Raw genomic sequence first — 22,509 nt, 5'->3', positions numbered from 1 at the left:
CACTTTATTTTCTCTTGCTACTAGTAGAAGTGAAACTTTGCAAATAGACTCATTACATAGCAAGAATGGCTTAGACCTAAATAGGTTAAAAAAAAAGATTAGCAAAACTCTAGCATAACATGTTCAGTAAACTTTAAAACTAACTAAATCTAAAGATCAGATACATATTCAGGAAATGAACACTAAAAAAGAAACCTATTCAGACTTTCTAACAAATGCATAGTTGCTTGTGCAGAACTTCCAGCTATTTTGGTCCTCTTCACATACTTCAGCTTTACTAAAAGAAATAAAAATTGAAAATTTATTTGTATTACATTAATTATTAGAAAACCCTCAGGTAACTACGATTTTAGTATATGCTAAACAATATTGCTACCCTTAAGAGATCAGAAATTACAAGTGATTTACTCAAAGGAGCAAAAGAAAAGTGAGTTGAAGAATATTAAGGTATAAGAAATACCAAGGTGTTCTGATGATCAGAAAGAATCCTCAAGTTTTTAGTCCAATTTCTGATTAATTCGTGTCCCTCTATTCCTTCAGCCCTATAAGAATGAAAAAAATCAACTTATTCCCAAAGATGCATGTTGTAGCTTAAATCGACATTTCCTACATGGTGTGACTATGTAATCAATAGCTGAGCTGCAGTAACTGACTGTGCCTGTTCCTCATCTGATACAGTTTAAGTAATTTTAAAGTGAGAGTGACTGAGCCATCTGTGAGTGGCAGTGTTAAGAGTGAAAATTACTACAAATTTTCAAGACTGTTTCAATTGCTTTTATACATCAGAACAAGAGAATGCAGTGAAAATATGCAATGGAACCTAAAATAATTTTTACTATTTATTTTTACTATTTACAATAATTTGTACTATTTTACATCAAAAATGTATGTAAAAATCTTTAATCATAAAGCCTGCTTTCCAAAATGAGCTACATAATTCCTGGAAAAAGTCCTCATAAAGCTTCAGATTTTTGGTAGTATGTAAGTTATCATAGCAGTCATTTTATATAATTTTTTAGTATTCAATTCTAACACACTTTGAATATGTAAAATTAATTTGAAATATATTTACTAATTCTAGTTTATTCATATTTTCATCTAATTATATTTTTCAGTTATTCTGGTTGTAATTGAAAAACTTCAATTGTTTGAATAGCTGAAAAAGTATATCTTCATTTGCCTTTCTCCTATTTTTAAAATCATATTCTGCTTGAAAACCAGTATTATTTCTCCAGTTCTTCTACCAGCTTCCAAGGGCTGCTTGATGACCTGCTCCCTATCCAGAGCCAAGACAGTACAAGTCCACTACCTGATACTCGCATCTTTCCACTCTCTCTCCTCTTACCATGCTCTCTGCCTCCCCAGAGGTTCCCTCAATTCCTCTGTGGATTCTAAAACTCTTTTTCTGTATCCTGCTTCTCTTCTCACCATCATTTCTATCTTTTACTAGCTCTTCACTATTAAAGTCCATGTCCTATGAGTGAGGGGTGTAGTTTTGTCTTCAAAAGTCCTCATTTCAATCTCTAACCACAGTGAGAGCTGGCAGATAACAATTTCTTAATGGAAATCTCAGCTTAGATGCAAAAACTCCAGGGAAAAATGACAGTCATCTTTCTGGCTTCAGTCCTCTTGACTGAAAGCACTGCTGGGGGACAAGATGATTGAGAGAAAATTTGCAAGACTGCAGTTGTTAATTGCTGAAACGAATTGCAATGAGTTGGTAATTTTACTTTGAATTTTTGTAAGCTTCCTGAAAGCTCCATATATTAAAGCCTAAGCATTTTACAAATGAGAATTCTTGTTTAAAAAATGTGTTATCAGATGTCTAACACTGGCATTCACTTTGAATAGTGTTAGAATTTGCAAACCAACTAGGCAACACTACTGAGGTCACAGATCCACTGAGCTGGAATCAGAAAAATTATCCTTAATCTTTACACATTGTGTCACTGTAGAACTGAATCAGAGTGTCTTTTATATGGACATTTTAAAGCCTGAAATAAGCACTCCCTGGAAATAATAGACATTTGTTTAAAAGAAAATTTAAAAGACAATTTTTTTACATGGCACTTCAGAAAAAATAGGTAGAGAATGAATGTCTTTATTCTGAATACCAAGCTATTACATTCAAATAAATTTTTTTCATTCTTGGCCTATTTATTGTTAGTAACAACATGGAACAGTACCAGTGTAACACAGAGCAACAGCTGGAAGCTGTTTCTTTAGCCTTGCCTTGCCTTCCCTCCCTTCTACGTACACAGTTAACCAAACTGCTTTTTTATTATAACCTAACCAAAATTGCAGTGGCCCTTGTTCTGTGAATGTAAGAGTTGCAAAGGAACTGAAAGCAACTCTACCTTGGCACAGGAGACTTTTTTTAACTTTCATCTGCCCAGTGAACAACTAATTCATTCACATTTTCCATGATGACATTGGAAATATTGCAACTAATTCATCACTTTCAATCACATACATAGCAGTTGTTGAAGTGGAGAGAAATCTTTGATTTTATCACTGAACAAGAGGAAAAATCCTAAATCAGTGCTCTGATCTGAAGGAGAAATCTGCTCCAGTTTACAGACCAGAAACTGTAATTTTATTTCTCACTTTAAATTTCTTTCTCAGTCTTTAGTTGATTTCAAAATAAACTAGAGGAATAAGACAAAAGCTGAATAAAGATTTCAGGTTTGGTCATTCACATTCCAGGAAAGAATACAAGCTACAAATGCCAAACCGATGTATGCGGTATGCATGTATTTTGAAAATATTTTACTCTGAGCAATATTTACCAGTTAGTAATTGTATTAGTATTTCCTGAACTTTTTAAGTTCATACCTAATAACCTTAGAATCTAAACACAGGGCAACAGCCAAAGCCTCTGAAAAGCCATATACAAATGTATTGTAAAGACTTTTGTATTGCATTTCCTCTTCAGATTTACGTTACAACAAACAAAGCAAACAGAACCATCCTCATTTCTGAGAGGTGCAGGAAAAGGTATTGTTCCTGGTCATCACCTTGTCAGAGAACATGGAGCTGGAACAAATGCAAACTATTTTTATCTGATAATGTGGTGTGTGTGTGTGTGTGTGTGTGTGTGTTCGTGTTCATAAGAGGATGCAAATTAGTGACTAGAATATTCCATACTTTTATCTTCTGGAAGTGAAAGACAGTAAGTATAGTTCATAGAAGTAAGCATCATTACAATGAGACTGTGTTTATCACTTCAGAAATAACATACTACTTAAATTTCATATGGCCCTTCAATGTATTTCTATTTTCTTGGCACTAGATAAAGCTTTACTAAACAAAATTTCACAAAGTAAGGGTAATCAGATGTCACCTGACCTATCAGAACATGCTATAATATGCACGTTTAAAGGACAGATTCCTATTAGAGTGCCAAGCAAAAGGGTTGCACAGCAAGCAAAGTGTTGCTCTCTCCATGTTAGAGGGTGTATCCAGCATGTGCCCAGATGACTGCGTATTCCTCTGGCTTTTAAATGCAACTGCATTATCTTGAAGTGTAACATAGTCAGTGTCATGTTAGCACTGCTGTCGGTGCAAAATATCACCCATCTTTCTCTGTCTCCTAGCAACTGCTTTCCACTTTTTTCCTTGCTGTCAAATTCTTTCTTTATTCTTTCCAGATCTGCAGCCCACAAAGAGCTTTTAAAAAGCATTTGCACATGCTACCATTGAATCACTTTTTTTTTTTCATAAACAGTCTATTAAATAAAAGCTCTCCTAGCTACCTGCTAATGAATAAAAAGATAGTGATAATGCTCACATGAATAGGTTGGTTATATTTGCAAGAACATCAGGTAGACTTTTCTGCCATGAATTAGTCTTAAGAAACAAGTGTTTTTTGAATCTTAGCTAGGACAATAACTCCTTCCTCTGTGAAGATCAACTGGACTCTTCTCTTGAAACATCAACCCAAAAATGAGTTTGAGGAAGAAGTTGCTTCAGTTTCTTCTTTCCAAATGCACATTTTAAATGTTGAACCCAAATTTTAAAGCAAAATAGGAAAAAATATCTCCATGAAAATAAATATGTTCAGGCAGATAGTAGAATTCCATTATAGGTATAAAATGGTATAAATAAATCCATATTTCTAGTTTTTGTTCTTCCTTATTTGCATATGAGGAATATGTACTTCCTGACCTACTCTATACTCAATGTATATTCTAACCATGAAATTAATCTATTTTCTATTCAACTCTAATATGTCTAGTAAAGCTCATCTTCATCTTCTGTACGATAAACTATTCCATGTATATTCATGTACACTATCCCAGAATATTTCATAGAGCTCTCTTACATTATTTCTAAAACTTTTAATTGCATGAAATAAACCAAAGATAGCAGCAGCAGTAACAGAAGTCTTTGGGAATTGAAGCATTAAGAAGGTCAGGGTTGATTAGGTTATCTTGCCTGTGAATACAGCCACAAATTTCAAGTGACTTAGGCAATAGCAAATGCTATTAGAAATGCTAAGTCAGAATTTCACATCACTCCCAGTCGTAATCAGTCCTAACCTCTAGTGTATAAAACTTTCAATTTTTTTAACAGCTTTTGCTTGTTAGACATAACATAACCTTACACTTATTAAAAACAATCACTGAATCTAACTTTGAACATGAAGAAAATCTAGAAGTGGCCATGGCCTGTGTTTTAAGATTTCTAAATATTTTAGCATCATTAGATACATACTGTTGACTATATGTATAGCTTATGCCAAATTAAATTTCTAAATAATAATAATACAGCTAGTACCATTTTCATTTGCTGTGACACAACTCACCCAAGGAGACACAATGAGATTTGAGACACACATAAAATATTAAATATTTATATATTTATTCATTATCCTTAAACCATAACATGAAATTTCTCACAAAATGCACTATGACTATGCAAGAATAGACTATGAAGATGGTTTGGCACTGCTAGGATCTCATATGGACAATGAGGTAAGAATAACAGCATACTCTTACTACCTGCTACTCACTATGATGTACCTATCTGATTTAGCCAAACTGGCTTTCTACCAGGGGAAGCTCATGACAAGATTTCACTTTACAGGGGGTGAAAGGATGCTGAAGGTGCTGTCACACACTGAAATAATTGTCAATGACATGCTTTCTCACAATAATTCAACTGTGGCTGTGATCTCTCTATGGTGGTCTATCTTTTGCACAAAAGATAATCGCAAAGCACTATATCATGTAATAAATAGAAAGACAATAGGTCTTTTGGAATAAGTTAAGGTATCATTCCTGGTTTTTCTTATACTTAGCAGTTCTCCCTGGAAATATGAACCCTGAATTGATACGTTTTATTTTCCACCTTCCAGTCTGTTTTGTCTTTTTTATTGAATTTCATTAGAGTAATGAGGATGGTTTTGTAACTCTTGTACGGTGTACAAAGGAATCTTTCCATGACCAGTCAAGTTTTGTGGCAGAACTTGTTACAACACCTTGAGATGTTTTAGTGTAGGAAGTGAGAAAGTGAAAGAAAATTTGCATTTAGGGAAAACATAAAGACTTTCTTAAGATTTTTGTGTGTTTAAAGGGTTTTTATAAAGGTTTTCATAAAAAAAACATTTTTATGAAAATATCTTGTTATGCTTTTTAAAGGGTGCAAAGGCTAAACTATTGGTTTCGGTGTCAACGTTTCTTGTGAAGAAGTTAGTTTCCATTATTCGTTTGTAAAGCATCATGATATATTTTCAACTCACTTTTGACAGTTCTTATTACTCTTTATCCATTATTTGGGTTTTGTGTGCATTTTCTGATGAGGTACAAGCTGGCCACTTTTGGGAAGGTTATGGAGCAAATCTCCCTAGAAGCCACTTCCAGGGCACATAAAGAAGATGGTGATTGGGAAGAGCCAGTATAACTTTGTCAAAGTCAAATGACATCTGGCCAAACTTGTTGCCTTGTGTGATGAGATGACTGGCTCCATGGATGAGGGGAGAACAGTGAATGTTGTCTTTACCAAGGCTTTCTGCAAGATTTTTCATTTAGTCCTAGAGAAAAGGGTGAGATCTGAATTGGGTAAGTGGATTATACATTGCATAGAAAAATGGCTGGACTGCAAGGCTTAGAAGTTTGTGATCAGTCATACAAAGTCCAAGTGGCATTCCATTACTCTGAATTGAATAACTTCAGGCCACAAGTCAGGCTTGGGGAAGAGAGAGAGCAGTTTTGCAGAAAAGACCTATGGGTGAATAAGGCCACACAGCTCAGTCAGCAGGTTGAGGGAAATTATTATTCCCCTCTGGACTTTTGAGACTGCATCTGGTCTGGGGCATCTTGGTACAAGAAAGACACTGACAGACTTTACTGAAGGCCCACCAAGTTGGACTGGAGCGGATGGCATATGAGAAGAGGTTGAGAGAGCTGGGTCTCATCACCCATAAGAAGGGAAGGTTCATAGGAGAATTTTTTGCTATCTACAGCTACCTAATCAAAAGATATGGAGAAAACAAAGCCCGCTTCTTCTTGGAGATGCAGAGTAACAGGACAAGAGGGAACAGGTTCCTCAGCAATGGAAACTCCAGCTAGATATTATAGAAAAAAAACTAAAGTGAGGGTAGTAAAACACCAGAATAAGTTTTGTGCCTGCAGGTACTCAGAAGCTGATTAGACAGGACCTTAGGCAACCTTAAACAGTTGTCCATGCTTTGAGCAGGAGGTTGGGCCAGATGTCCCCTAGGAGGTCCAACCTACATTATTCTACTAGTCTCTGAGTAACTTCAATGAATTTTCTTTCATAGGTGGATTAATATCTTAATTCTGAAGGGTCTGAAACAAATCTAATCTATGTAATTTTTCTGTCAAAAACCATAAAGGTATTTTAGCATATTTGCATGTATGTAGTCTCTTTTACTTCCATTATTTTTAAATAGAAGTCTCAATAATGCTGACAATGTGTAGTATAATGTGATAGCATTATGTTATCAGGTATCTGGATGATATATAAAACTTTGATCCAATTCTTCTAAAGAAAGACACTATAACATAAATATATAATTTGTACCTGAAAATAATGTGTTCTAGGTTTAGAACAAATTATTTTAAACTCATTTACTAAACTGTTGTCTTGGTTGATCTTGGAATGTTTTATAATTAAAATATGATTTATTATATCAAAATTAAAAAGGTTCAATGCATAGATGATTAGCAAACAGGAAAAAGTAATTTTGGCCAATCAATTTTAAAACTTGCTTTATAATGTAACAAATCTCCTGTTAATATAACTGCAGATGGGTGAGTTTTCTACACTGATAATTATCATCACCACTGGGACAGAGACCCATTATATACATAAGATGTGTTACCTGTGTCACTCCAAGATTTTTAAATTAACTGAATACTGATTTTAACCTGTTACATTAAAAAAAAACCACCAGAATTTCCATGGATATAGGTCTAAGTATTATATTTAGCTTCAATCTAATTCTGTAAAATAATTTTCAAAATGAGATGTAAAATAAACTGCATAGTACCTAAACACTACAACAGTCACAAAAAATGTGTAAGAAGTACATAGCTGCTGAATAATCAGAATCTATTTAAAGTTTAGTTCTTATTATTTCTCATATTTATCCAGCATAGTGTCAAAAAGTATAGAAGCAGGAGAGCTCCCTGATCTATAGTTTTGTTGGTGTTTAAAATACCGGGTAAAAGATCAAAGCTCAGACCATAAATCCTATCAGTCCTCAAAAGATATTTTTAATTATACAGGGTTTTGTAAGTCTTAATAACATCTAAAAGCTTATTATAATTAATTGCTTACAGCAGCAAGGAGTCATTATATTCCCTTTCCTAGATTTTCTTTATACTTTCATGACACGTAACTGAATAGAACATCTAACTAAAGCTATGGCTAAACACAAAATAATTTTTGATTTGGCATAGGTTCCTTAAATTCATTTAACTTTGAACCTTAATAGTTAACCCAGAATGACACAAAACCCACAGTGTTTCACACCTTTATTACCAAAGAAAAATAAATACTACTATAAATTACTTAAATATGGTCAACTTTCTGAGTTTATTTTTGAATTTGGAAAAGTTAAATTTATTACTGTGAGACCACTGAACTGGTTCTACACAAACACAGCTCAACCCTGCAGTCAATGGTCTTGGGTGCTGTGCTACACAAATGTCTCTCCTGCTTTCCCAAACATCTCAAATAGAGAAGCAACTCAGCTGCAGTAATGAGCCCAAGCAAATCAGCCAAGATAGACCCCACGAGGAACTAAGTTCTTTACTCATGAGTAATGTCTCTCACGTGCTCCCTGCATGTGTAGTTTTGAGGCAATTCTTAACTAATTTGGATACATCGTCTTCTGAACATCGAGTTTCTAGACATAACTGGATTTCTGAATTCATGTAAGCAATGCTCAAAGTGACACCTCCTAATTGTACAAAGTTTCATTCACACAAAAGTCTTTCCAGCATAGGACACATGAGGAATCCAGTGGAAAGACCCTCCTAATTAGCATGAGTACGTACAGTTATCATCAGTGGATTTTATCTTTATTCTGCATTAGTGAAGGATCTACTTCTTTTAAGTTACCCTAGTTGTAAAGGAAACACTGTGCTTATGTAGTAAACACTAAAAACATGTCTGAAATTTGGGAGGTTTTCCTTTTAAAACTTTTTAAGAGGCAGGCTCCTTTATGTAGTTAGAAATATCTCATTCTGCCTTTTTATTCTGTTTATGTGTTTTTAAAATTTGAGATACCTACATTTTCTCAGCAATTATTTAAAAGCATATTGTACGAACAATAAATTACATGGTGTCATCTTCTTTTAGTGCTAAATAGGAGAAACATGCTTGGCAGGGGTGAGATTTGCTTGTTTTGAAAAGTCAGTACGATTGTCTACAGAAGATAGGTAAAGTGAAGTGACCCAAAGTGCATTACAGCTATTGGTCATACATTCCTATGGATTTCTCTGGACACATGTAAATGCTGTAAGTACAGGACATACTCCAGAAGCAAATAAAAAATATAGATGCTCTGCTGCATCATAAGGCACAGCTAAGTAAGTTAAAGAGTGTATTTAGTAAGTTTTTTTTCCATACTGTACCTTTTCATCCAAAGCCTTGTGGTGCTCAAACAGAGATTTCAGAGCTTTGAGGACCTCAACTTCACTGGAAACTCCTGAGGGAGATTGTGCTTGCCGTTTCACTACTGTCATCCTCAGTGACCTTTCGTGTCTTGAGACAAGGCACTCCAAATGTTCCAGTAACAGCTATTGGATTTGATATAAAAGGATATTAATTTTTGTGCACTTAAATGCCATGGGAATTCTAACTATAAAGCACATGGTACCAAATGGCAATTTTCTTTGCAACCTCATTGTAGGAGAGACTAATGGAATTACTGGCAACATTTCATGATTCTAAATCAGATGGAATAAATAGAAAAACAGGAAATCTACTTATAATTTAATTTAAAACTCTGCAATGAAAAGCGAGAACAAGAAATCACTCAGCATAGGGTCACCATCTAACTAAATTAAGTACATATTTACAATATTATTTGTGATAGTAATTGACGAGCATTAACAACCAAATAACAACCAAAGCCAGTCTAAACCATCATTCAAAAATAATAAAGAAGTTTATAATTAATTGACCTTAACTGTAATATATTTTCAATTTCTACTGGAAGTTACTTAACAAAATATGTAAAAGTAAACAGTATATTTTATTACATTTTTAAGGCTATTCATTCTAAATGCCACAGCTAATGGTGTTTCTCACTGGCACGTGCACTTAAATGTTCATTGTCTCTATTGTATTACAGACATGACGGAAGACAAAAAGGTCCATAAAAAGAAATTTCAGGCTATTATAAATATCTGTAAAATAACCTTAAAATAGCCTATTGTTAACCTACTATTATTGTAAAAACACATTATAATTATTTTTCATTATTACTCTGAGGTTACATGAAAAATTAAAATGATAGTTGATGTCATATAGAAAATTCCCCATTTGTCTATACTTTCATTGCTGTTCTTACTGTCTGAACACAAAAGAGAATTGATTAACTGTAAGGTTAAAGCAGGGCAACTAAATTAATGAATCACAATGCATGTTAAATGTATTGTAACTACAACATATATCTAAGTCATTGAAGTGGAAATTTGAAAGTGATATGGATAGTTGTTTATTATTTCTCCTTCAATGTGTTCTTAAGCTAGCTATTATTAGTTATATATTTATCTGTAATATATAGTTATATTCAGTCACATAATGACTTTATTGTTACATGAATTGATAGGGACCTCTGCATCACAGAGCCATCAGGAACTTGGTATGGTGCTTTGGTAAGATGGTAACTCAGTTCTTAAAGACACACTTAATTGCTATCACACATAGAACTGAATTTCTGAATTTTGATCTAAATTTGTATATCATCATAATTTTTATAGGCCACCAAGTTTATCTAGGAGATGGTAAGGAGGAAAGTAAGTCAATAGCTGATTTCTAATGCTACAGCCCACTCGCTGCCCCATCTCTGCAAAGAGACTGTGTGACTGCAAAAATTCCTTTCTCTCTGCACCTAGACTCTGCCCCATTCTGTTGTCCTGGGGTAGCCAGGCTCTGACTCTAATCTATGCTGTGGACTCAAATTTCTCCACAGTCATTTCCACTTGCTGGCTGATCCTGTTAAAGCCTGGCTCATCCTGTTCTGTTGTCTGTCTTGTATGCCTTTATGCAGAAACTTTCAGTGCATCATAGCTACCTCAGTAACAGTTTAAATGTGGTCAAAATGCTACAAATCTCTGAAGAAATCGTGAGAAAAAAGGAAAATATTGAACCACAGTTGAGCTTTTAGCATGGCTTTTCCTTTTGTAAGCCTGTAGCTGTCTGAAGCTCAAGCTGGCATCCACTAAAACAGCCCAGAATAACAAAATCTCAATAGCTATTTTTTGGCCTAACACTGAGCAAATTTATTATATTTAATGCTCTACTACCTAGAACAACTTATGTTCCAGACAAACACAGCAAAGGAGAGTTCTGAGAGCCTGTTTGCAAGTCTTAGTTGGAAGCAAAACCAAGAAAATCTGGTTTAGGGGAAAAGAAAAATGGTGGCAACACAGAATTCTTGACAGGGAAAAAACTTCCATGACAGAAGGAATTATGCATATCCTATAGCACAGAGATAAATAAACAACATGGGGCAAAAAAAAAATACACATCCAGAACTGTTTTAGAATGGATACAGACACACAATCTCAAGAGGGAATTTGAAGTCAGGATGGACAGAAGAAAGACAAGATCCTTGTTAAGGAAGAACGGAGATCAAAGAGAGTGATGAAGAGAGAAAAAAATGTTACACAAGGTTTCCAAGTATAAAAAGACAACAGAGTGGTGGGAATTCAGAATTTCTAATGGGGTGATCATGGTGTTTACTATATGAACAGTGCAGCACCCTAGTCTTTTGTAGAACAGTGGGTAACAGGTTAAGTTGCTGCTATATTAGAAACGTGCATAATGTAGAAAACTAAACCTATAAAAGTCATCCACTAATTTTGCCTTCAGCTTAGAATTAGAATTTTATGACAAAACCGTATTTCAGTGTTGGCATATATGTCATAGTCATCAAATAAATCAAGTGCAAAATATTGTGTTGCCTATTTTACTGTATGAAGACAGATGAGCTGATGTCACACCTAAGTGTCAAAATACTGATGAAGAATTACTGCACTACTTGTGAACATTTCATGCTTTTTCTTTCATTTCTTATTCACTTGAATTTTACTCAGTTTGGTTAATTTTTTGGTTAATTTTCTGGAAACTACCTGTGAACACTGGAATTTTCCTTACTCTCAGTCCTAAGGATGCTCAAGGAAGCATGCTCACATAGGCTTCGGGCTTGTAAATATTTTTTTTTTCTTTTCAGCAGAAGTCAACAATATTTGTCCACAAATTCTGTGAGCACTGCTCACAGCAAATTCAGCTGAGCAAAAGTATTATTAACCAAGTCTCCCAGTGCCTTATTACTCCCAGGCAGCACTGCCAAGTCCACCACTAAACCATGTCCCTAAGTGCCACATCTACACATCTTTTACATACCTCCAGGGATGGCAACTCAACTACTTCCCTGGGCAGCCTGTTTCAATGCTTGTTGTCCCTTGCAGTGAAGAAACTTTTCCCAATATCCAGTCTAAACCTCCCATGGTGCAACTTGAGGCCATTTCCTCTTGTCCTGTCATTTGTTACTTGGGAGAACAAACCAACACAAACCTTGCTCCATCCTCCTTTCAAGTAGTTGTAGAGAGTGATAAAGTCTCCCCTGAGCCTCCTCTTCTCAAGACTAATAACTCCAGTACCCTCAGCTGCTCCTCATAAGGCTTGTGCTCTAGACCCTTCACCAGCTTTGTTGCCCTTGGACTATGCAATGATACTGCTATTTTATCCAACTTTTGCCCCAACTACAATTATACGAAAGAAAAAAAAAAAGTCCTCCCTACTTCTCTGGGAAGAGCAAACCTAACTACACTGAGAGAACTATGCAGTGTCCCATTGCTACAGTGATGGAGGAAATTGACATTGAAGGTAACGCATCTAAGCAATGCAGTTTAATGACTAAAGGAAATTACAATAACTTGTGTGCATGAAGGAATGTTAAGGACATCCCCCACCCCCAGTAATTCAAGAATTACTGTTCCAAATATTTGTGAGAACACCACAAAATTTCATGTTGAAATAACATTCTAACAATATTGGTAGTTCATTTAAACTGCAAAAGAATTGTTAGAAACAGCTTTAGGTATTCTAGTAAGTTGCAATTAAACTCTGGCATTAATAAAGATCATGGACTGCTGAGCATTTTCTGCTCCCTCACACTGTGTCAAGCTGCTACAGTTGTCAAGCACTCAGAGGGACAGGCAGCTTGCAGAGAAAAGAAGATTAAGATCAACTGTAGCAGGTGGGACAGAATCACCCACGCTTCACTGCTATGCTTCTCTTACTGGAAAGCATAAGCTTGACAATGAATTGTGAAATAACCTGACAAGGGAATTTAACTCTTAGGTTGGGCAAATTTTATGATTCTCAAGATGCCATGCTGATAATTTTGTCATAGCTAAATGAGATGAAGTTTTCTGGAGACCTGGACTTTTAATGATCATAAAGAATGTTTAAAATAATCGTTTGAAGATTGAAAAATGCTCTAATGCATATTATGTGAGTGAATGAAGCATCTTTAAACTGTTAAGTAGAACTAAATCAACAATAATAGAGAAAATTGTTAGATTACACTCAGCTTCCTGTATTTCTCAAATAACTTCCAAAGCACTTACAGAAGTGACTGATTTTTGTGAAATGGAAATTCATAGTTAAATGTAATGATGTAAACTACATCTACCTATGTCACCTACCTATATTATACTATAACATCATTACTACATGGACACTGGTTTACATACGGCATATCAAAAAAGTTAAAACATTCTTTTTTAGGAATAATGACTCAGTTATTTGAAATTAGAATTCTGTAGAGTTTAGAGTAATACAAAGTAGAGTTTGCATTACTACAGGACCTGGATTTTAATCAATATAAATGAAGAAATTAAAGAATCAGGAGTGGGCGATGGACAGAAAAGGCGGCATGAACACAGGGAGAAAAATCAAAAGATAAGGGATTTACTAAAATGATATGGACTTAGCTTAAGGGATTCCTTAGAGGAATAGGGCAACCCTCTAAGAAGACAATTCTCTTTCAAGGTCCAGCTTCAAATTTTTCACCGGCATAGGCAAAAATTTAATTTGCTTCCAATCTATATTTAGAATGCACATTGTTCACTCAATCTCCATCTCTGGTGCAAGCAAAGAAGACAAGTAAAACAAGCAGACATGGAGCTGAAGATTATCTCTAAAACTAGTCACAAAAATCAGTCATTTTCTTCTACATTGTTCCAGTGATGGAAACCACTTTGCACTTGTGGTCAGCTAGGGTGACCTCAAATAGCTATACTGGTAAATTACTGGTAAAAATCTTTCTTTGAAAACCTGAAGTTACAGCCTAATGGCAGCATATGTCCCATGTCTGTCTTATTGTACATTCAAAACAAAAAACAAAAAGTACCAGCAACCTAAAAACTTCATGGAAACAAACATATGTGAAGCAAAAGTATGAAAGAAAATGTAATAGGCAGGAGAATGGTACAAAGTAATAGAAACAAAGAAAGGGGGTTTTATGAGAATAATGCAAATATAATAACTATTAGATTAGACAGTGTCTGAAAATACAGGTATTACTACATATTACATTTACTATCTATTGTATTTTCTGTATCAGAAGTTCTTATTTTGAAAGAAGAAATGGGTAAGTCTAGAAAACAGATATACTATTGAGGCGTTAGTGTCTGAAAATACAGGTATTACTACATGTTACATTTACTATCTATTGTATTTTCTGTGACAGAAGTTCTTATTTTGAAAGAAGAATTGGGTAAGTCTAGAAAATAGATATACTATTGAGGCGAATCTAATGAAATTTACTGTTATTTACATTAGTGAAATAATGCTTTTGCCTTTACAGAATTTTAGGAAACAGCTATACTTATTTTCATGTGTACAGTACGTTCATACTGCAAGAACTCATTTTATCATGTTTAAAGAAGAAAACAGAGTGCTGATGTAAGCTCTAAGAAAATGAGCTAAATAAAAGCATTAAAACTGCACTTTGAAAGATCTTCTTAAGAGTTTTTCTGGACAATAAAAAGGAAATTTAATCATAAAATATAGGTTAAGTTCTGATCTATGGATATTATGGGACTGCAGTGCCTCACTGAAGATGTTTCATAAACTGTTCACTAAGGAATTAAGACAATAAAATATGAATAAAATTAAATATGTCAGCCTTGTTCACTTTAGTAAATGCTTCAGCTCCTGAGATATTAAGTAGAAGAAAGAGGGTGACACTGTTTGCTACTGCTGTGTCATGCATGAACATAGGCCTAATTTTTCTTGCTTCTAAAACTGCTTGAGCTAAAATATTTCAGATCAATTTAAGTTACATTTTCAGCTATACACAAAAAGTATGTGTATATGCCTGTTTTTTGTTGCAGTGAAAAAACGCAATCAGAATTATCCAAAATCAGTATCGTAATATTTTTTGTTTCAGCTGCCAAATCAAACCTCAAATTTCTTCATAATCATATTCTGATTTAGTAAGTTAATCCTACCAACTTTTTCTACTTTTAAAGAATATGGATTGAGACAAAAATAACTTGCAATTTAAATTTAAACTTAGTAGAACCAAATAAGTGGCATTTATAATTTTCTTTAAATAACATGGTAAATCAGATTGAACTGTGTTCCAGCTTCAGAAAAGATGCTGTCTTTCCACATGCTATAGGTGATAATTCTAGCTAGAGAATATCCAGAGGAATAACTGTAACAGTTGCGATTAATATATTTTTGTATGTTTTCAAAGTTTCATGCAATTATTTTCCAGAGGGAACTTGTCTGTCTTTCTGTCAGCAACACTACACCAATCAATACATATACATATGCGCCTGCAATTTCTGTTTTGCCTCATGTACTGACAGATGAAGTTGCCAGCTAAGTTCTTGACATGAAAATATTTCTACTGTATTGAGTCAGAAAAAGTTAATTATGATAGTAAAAATACATATTCAATAGCAAAAGGCCAGTAGGAAGCTTTGCTTAAGAATGATTGAGTAGGAACTTGGTAAACAGTGGAGTAAAGTTTAAGCCCTGGTATTCCAGCTGAGACCTGGAGTGTACAGGACCCAATATCCTGGGTTCAGACGTATATACGTCAAGAGACAGAAGTGATGTTATATTGAAAAATGTGGGACCTGAGCATGATGTAAATGGTATGGAATAAGAGGTGGATACTGTCCTTGTTTCAGCTGTATTTTTCTCCTTCTTAGCAGCTGGTGCAGTACTGTGTTTCGGCTTTAGTCTGAGGATGAGGGTGATGTAATTCCATGATGGTCTCTCTAAAATACATGTTACTGTCAGGGTCTGCCAGGGCAGCTTGTCACAGAGTGGCAAATCAGGATATGTGTGGTTGTGTGCTTTCTGGGGGAAGGTTTGTTTGTTTCTGTGAAGATTGGCAAACAGTGTATGAGGCTGTTGCCAAGAAATAAACACACAGGTACGGGTCTGGAGTAAAGAAAGAACTGCCAGTTAGGCATAACAGAAAATGTAAAACGGAGTTAGAAGGCTAGCGTGTACTCAGAACCTGACAGAGTTGCCACTTTTATTTCTTCTTGCTGATCTTCGGTTTGAAGCAGTAGGTACTTCAAACAGTATATTTATGCTGCTAACCCAGGGAAATAAAAGATTGGACTAAAAAATTCAGAAACAGCAATCTAAGAATTTGGAACTGAACCTCTCTGTTTAAAAGTAGTAGGAACTGCTACTTGAAAGAAAAATGTTTGTAGTGAGTAGTTTCACTACATGTGGCTATGCGTGTGCATGTCCTGGGAAGGCAGGTAAGGCTTGCTAGCATAGCCAAGCTAGAGCTGGGTTAAGTGTGAACACTAGTGGGATAGAAGAAAGAAATGTTGTTTGGACTAAGTTTACATATTAGAAAATACATCTAATTTCCTCATCGCAAATGTGTTATCAGTGGTTCTCATATACTATTACTTTACTAGAATCTTTGCTTAATTACAGAAGAACTTTGGAGCAACTTTTTCTTACAAAATATTAGTGCTCTTTTGCATTAGTAACAGCAGAAATCTCCGTGTGCAAAAACGCTTCTTTCTAGGCAATACCTTCTGAATGACTGTTGCTAGAATTCTCATCACTAGCACATCATCAAGACTGTATTCTGAAAACAACAGCTTTGTAACTAAAATGCTGATCTTTCTCTATAAAAGATGTGTACAGGAGCCTATAGAAGACAGCATAACTATTATAGCAAACTCTGACAACTAATAGTTATGGCAGTTTAGACAGGCAAGAACGTAGGTATGACATGATGGAGTGATAACTTATAAATGAAAAGGCTAGAGGTCAGGGTAAGTCATGCATGCTTTCTTTCTCTCCTTCCCCATTAATACTTGGACTATATCTTCCCCTCTTGTTTACTGTAACACCTCCTGCATTTCCTATACCTTTTCCATAGCCTAAATCTTTTAATCTCCAATACCTAGCTTCATCCTCACTCTGAAAACACACTGGTAGAGTTTATCAATTTTAACTGCAAGGACTTCTCGCAAGGATTATCACACTCTATAACTCTCCTTCATTGGTATTAGTTCTCCTGGAAAATCTCTTACCAATTTTTATTTCTACATAACACAAGAAACATAAGAGTAGATGATCTTTAAGCTTCTTGGTTTGCAAAGAAAGTGCTTATGACTGAGCTCAGTCTGACTTAGATGATGACTTGCAGTTGACTCATTTTCCTTTTCTCTCACAGTTGTTTGGCAAGAGGGTATCTTTGGCTCCAAGCTATTTGGGAATTTAGTCTGTACTGCTTATGTCAGACCCATAGTAAGTACGCTGCAGTTTGAACATACCAAAGTTGGTGTTCAGTGGGCTTGTAGTGAAATGCATAAAGCATTGTGCACATACTTAGGAAGAACTTAGGACAACTGAGAAGATGACACTGCAAATTTAGTTTCTGTGGTATTTTTTCTGTAAAGAAAGGGAACTGGATATACATTCTGTGCAGGAATGGGTATATATAGTTTGTTGAATAGGTACAACTGAATGTACATTTTAACTATATTTCTGCATTAAAAAATTATTCAGAAAATTAACACAAAGTATTTGTCCTGGGTTCAACTACAGCAGTCATTTTTTTCTCCTTCTTAGTAGCTGGTGCAGTGCTGTGGTTTTGACTTTCAGTCTGGGAACAACGCTGATAACACCGATGTTTTCAGTTGTTGCTAAGTAATGTTTACTCTGACCAAGGACTTCTCTCAGTCTCATGCTCTGCCAGGGAGGAGGGGAAGCCAGGAGGAAGCAGAGACAGGACACCTGACCCAAACTGGCCAAAGGGGTATTCCATACCACAGCACGTCATGCCCAGTATATAAACTGGGGGGAGTTACCCGGAAGGCCAGATTGCTGCTCGGGTCGGGCTGGGTATCGGTCGGCGGGTGGTGGGTGGTTGGGTCCTCTCCCCCTGTTATTTCCCTTAGCATTATTATCGGTAGCAGTAGTGGTTTGTATTGTACCTTAGTTACTGGAGTGCTGTTATCTCAACCCTGCGGGAGCAGGGGAAAGAAGAAAGGGAGGAGAGTGAGCCAGCAGCTGCATAGTTCTGAGTTACCAGCTGGGCTTAAACCATGACAGGATTCTTTATTCTATGTAAATAATTTCCTTAATAGAATTTCCTATTGTTATTTTAAATACTAAACCACCTGATATATGCAGCAGTTACTTAAAGTTTAAGCAGCTTTAAAAGTCTTCAGATTTGTAGAGGTGGTTTGCTAAACCTAAAAAATGCAGTGCAATTCGTACATGCTTCTTCACTAATTAATTCTGTTTTTGTGGGATTCATTTCAGACTGTTTATGACATATGAGAGTCATATGAGAAAATGTAGGTCTTACCTATGACTACCATCACATTTCACAATCCATCACCTCTAAGACTTTTGTGCTAAATGTGATCTCCTGCACCTCCAAGCTAGCATGGAAGTAGATGGGGCAGCTTTGCCTTTTTGCAGGCATCCGTATCATCTGTCCTTCCTTAGCTTTCTGAAGTCTATGGCACCCATATCTAGTTACACAGCAGATGGGGGAAAAACCCCCTCTCAGTTCTTTTGTCATGTAGGTTGTTACAGTTCCTTCAGAATACAAATTAGTTGACCAAGGAAAGATGTTATCTGACCAGCCAAAGTGCTATTAGTTTAATGAAAGGAGGAAAAAAGGAAGAGTTACCCAGATCACAGAAGAATGAAATATGGATGTGAGAAAACATCCTTGGTGTCGAACCTCTCTGAGATCTATTCCATTTGTTCATTACCAGCCTGGCTCCTGTCTCATCTGGGACTACCTCATCTCTTTTCTCAAACATTTCCACACCCAATAAGGCCTTCTCTGCTCCCCTCTTCCATTTCTTGATCTATTCTGCCTTTGCCCAGATACTTGCATGTGCAAATTATTTTATTCTGAAAACCATTCTGTACACCAGTTAAGAATTTTCAGAAGGTGCTATCACATATTCTTGTCCTCAGGCAGAATATATAACATCTGATTGAAGTAGAACATTGTAAATTTAAGGCTGAAATCTTGTCCTCACGCAGCTGCATGGTAAGTGACATTTACTGCAAGGGTCACATGTCTGCATGTAGACTAAGCAGTCTGACTATGATACATGTGGCAGCCTTTATCTCATCCTTATTCAGATCAAATCCAAGGCACAAAAAAAAGCTGGGCCTGTCGCAACCTTGCCTTTAGCCTTGGTAAGACATGAGGGTATGTGAAGGTTACTTAGGCAGGCCCTGGGGACTGGAAGGCTGCATGAGTCCCTTGCTTTAGAAAACATTTAAACTGAATGTACTTATGCTATACATAAAATCTCTATTTTTTGTAATATATCTTGCTAACATGTACTCTCATTTCCTCTAGGACTGTGCAAAGGTAGATCTGTCCTGTTACTTAGAATCTTGCAAGTCTTATATAAAAGGCTGGAATTTTGTCTCTTTATTTATACAAATGAAGCTAAATTTATATTTAAGTGTATTCCTCCTCCTTTACACATATATGATTTCCAGAAAAGGTCTGCTGTATACTTACTCTTGTATTGTTTCTTTCAGCTTTCAGTTCTGAAATCTCCTCCTCTTTTTCAAGCAGCTGTTCTCTGCATGCGTTTAATTCTTTTGTCAGTGCAGCAAATTCCTGTGGAATAAAATTATATATGAAGTTACTCAAGACGTAAGCGTTAGAATAATCAAATCCATATGCATTCTAGAGTGTGAGGATTTAAATGATATTTAGGAATCATCAACACAAACTAAAATGGCATATATAAACATCAGTATCTACCAAAACCATTTAAAGTGTGGGCATATGTAATAAAAAGTGCCTATGGAAAACACTGATTTAAGTTTAGAAACCAAAGAAGGTTCAAGATGGTGGCAACATCCCCCATATAAGAAGCTATCAGAATCACACCAGAACAGGAACAGAACTGGCCTATTTCATAGCAACAGAGACACTACATTTTACACATAATAAGATTCAGCTCAACATATCCGCTTCATGTGTGAACTTGCCTCTCTGTAAGGCAGCTGTTGTAATATGGCATGGGAGAAAAAAGTTAAGGTATTCACTGATCAAAATCTACCTAATACCAGCTTAACACAATTAATATGTATTTTTGTGAGGAAAAAACCCACCACCCAAAACAAAAAAACAAACAAACAAAACAAAAACAAGCATACAAAAAAAAAACCCAACAAGAAAAAAACCAAAACCAAGCATCAAACCTGTTATTTTACTTGATATTTGAATTTAACTATTAAAATGTATTTGGGCATTATAGTGAAAGGCTGTGATGAGGCAGAACACTATTCACGTTCACTAGTGCAGCGTCAGTTTCCTATGAAATAATAACAAAAAATGAAACTGTACTGTAATAACTTGCTCCTGACATTAAATTTTGTATATGCAATCAACAGGTTTTCTGAAAAACATATTTTTCATTATCAAAATTCCTAGTAAGTCTCTTCAATTTATTACTGCTGTTACTCCCAAGATTACACATAGATTTTTGTCTGTAGAAAGTGCAGTCACATAGTTGTCATTCCTTTCAATAATGAAAAGGTTTCACTTCATATGTGTTAGTTTCTGACAGGCAAGGCATATACTAAACTGCAGTGGCTGTTTTTATTCTGTACAGCAAAAAAGATGCTACATTTCTCATGAAAACAATGGATGAAAAGCTGTTAAAATTTGTGATCATTTGTCAGGAAAAAAAATATGTCTTGATGAACGACATCGCTGCTTAACAAGATTTATGCATATTTTTAAATATTAATTTTAGTTGGAGCAAAATAGTCAGTGCACCCACAAGCCGCCAGGGTTAAATTGCAGTCATTCCAATTCCTTCCTTCCCCCTCAAAGAAAGCAGTTTAAGAAAAAAACATGTCCAGGTGGTTTATCTTATCAGCCAGTAGGATGAAGCTGAGACTAAATCTACTTATTTAAGACAAAAGCCAGCAGTGAGCTCAAAAGGGCTGGGTTTGCTGCTTCCCCTTGAGTTGCTGAAAGCAGCTTTTATCTGAACTAAAGTGCTGTTCAAGAAATGCTGAGTAGGTATTCCTAGGCTCTTTTTTTTTAAATCAAGTTTCTAAATAGCTTATGGTATATGGTATTATTAATAATATATTTTAAAGTATTCAGATAGGTTTCAAGAGATATGCTGACAATGTGTAACTAAGGGTTTTGTTTCATTTTTCAATAGCTGGAACTAGATTCACAGTAAATCTCCATGCAAATTACATGTAAGGAAAGCGTTCTGATATCCTCAGTGATTTCTGTTTTAGAGATCAGCTATTGATCATATGAACCACGTAGCAATGTTTCATGTCATAACTCCTAATCAGTATTTTTATTTTACATCTTAGTGATGAAGAACTTCTAGGCTACACAGCATACTTTGATGTTAAAGCCCTTAACTTAGTTTTGAAAATGAGACTTAAATTTTAAACCTCTTCTCTCACTTCCCAGTAGTATCATTAGAACTTCTGCTTGTAGGTCTTAGTCTAGGATTCAGAAACTGGCAGTTCAGAAGTGTTATTCTGTCCAGAAATTTGCTCAAAAAACTTGTCATTAAGATAAAAACTAATGTTACATACCAATGAAAATACTGTATTTAATAGAAAGCCAATTATCTTAATTCAGATTGAATTGGAATTTTGAAGCACAAAAGTGTACACACACTATTTTTTTCCCTTCATATTCCTATAAGAGGAACTTTATAGGGCTACAGGGTGGAACTCTTGTTACTAATTTACATAAAGTTTATACACATGGATAAATGTCTATAGTACTTTCAGAATCTCACAGAATAAACCTTCTGTGTAATCTATGTAGTACATTGTTGTTATTTACTTTTTCTTATTTCTTTGTATTGTTTCAGTTGGAAATGAAATAGACATTTTGGAATACGCTTGGGCATCCAGATGGGTGATAAGTGGTGAAAAGGATAACAAGTATCATCTGGTGATTCCCAGTTCCATTTCTTAAGTACAGTAAGACAAACCAGTCCGATAACATGCTTTGGTTGATTTCCTTGGAAACAGAAAAATGTATTAGTTTATCAAACTGTATATTCTTTGCTGTGCCAAGGCAAGCCTGCTACCAGCAAGACAGTCCCTAATTCTTTGGTCAACACAATCTTAGATAAGGAATGGAGTTCCTACTGCTTTGCTGAGTAGCATGGAGATAATTCTTAGGGAAATCTTGTTTGGTCATCAGCGTTTCCCCTTGCTTAAACCCAAATCATTTGTCCTGGGTTCAGCTATAGCAGTCAT

General features: G+C 35.4%; 1 protein-coding gene across 1 annotated transcript in view; it reads right to left on the bottom strand.

Moving 5' to 3' along the window:
• LOC104404148 (liprin-alpha-2-like) overlaps nucleotides 1–19,870 on the bottom strand; it is a gene marked incomplete at its 5' end in the record, with an annotated part of 45,945 nt that extends 26,075 nt beyond the window's left edge. Inside the window, 2 exons of the mRNA XM_010012505.1 lie at nucleotides 9,108–9,272; nucleotides 19,769–19,870. Coding sequence (XP_010010807.1) covers nucleotides 9,108–9,272; nucleotides 19,769–19,870 — 267 coding nt within the window. The remainder of the gene's footprint in view (nucleotides 1–9,107; nucleotides 9,273–19,768) is intronic.
• Nucleotides 19,871–22,509: the final 2,639 nt, after the last annotated feature.

Source organism: Nestor notabilis, unplaced genomic scaffold (assembly GCF_000696875.1).
Source record: "Nestor notabilis isolate BGI_N333 unplaced genomic scaffold, ASM69687v1 scaffold7084, whole genome shotgun sequence".
NCBI classification, from domain to species: Eukaryota; Metazoa; Chordata; class Aves; order Psittaciformes; family Psittacidae; genus Nestor; species Nestor notabilis.
The sequence above is the reverse complement of the archived record's forward strand: the minus strand, read 5'-3'. Positions and strand labels throughout refer to the sequence as shown.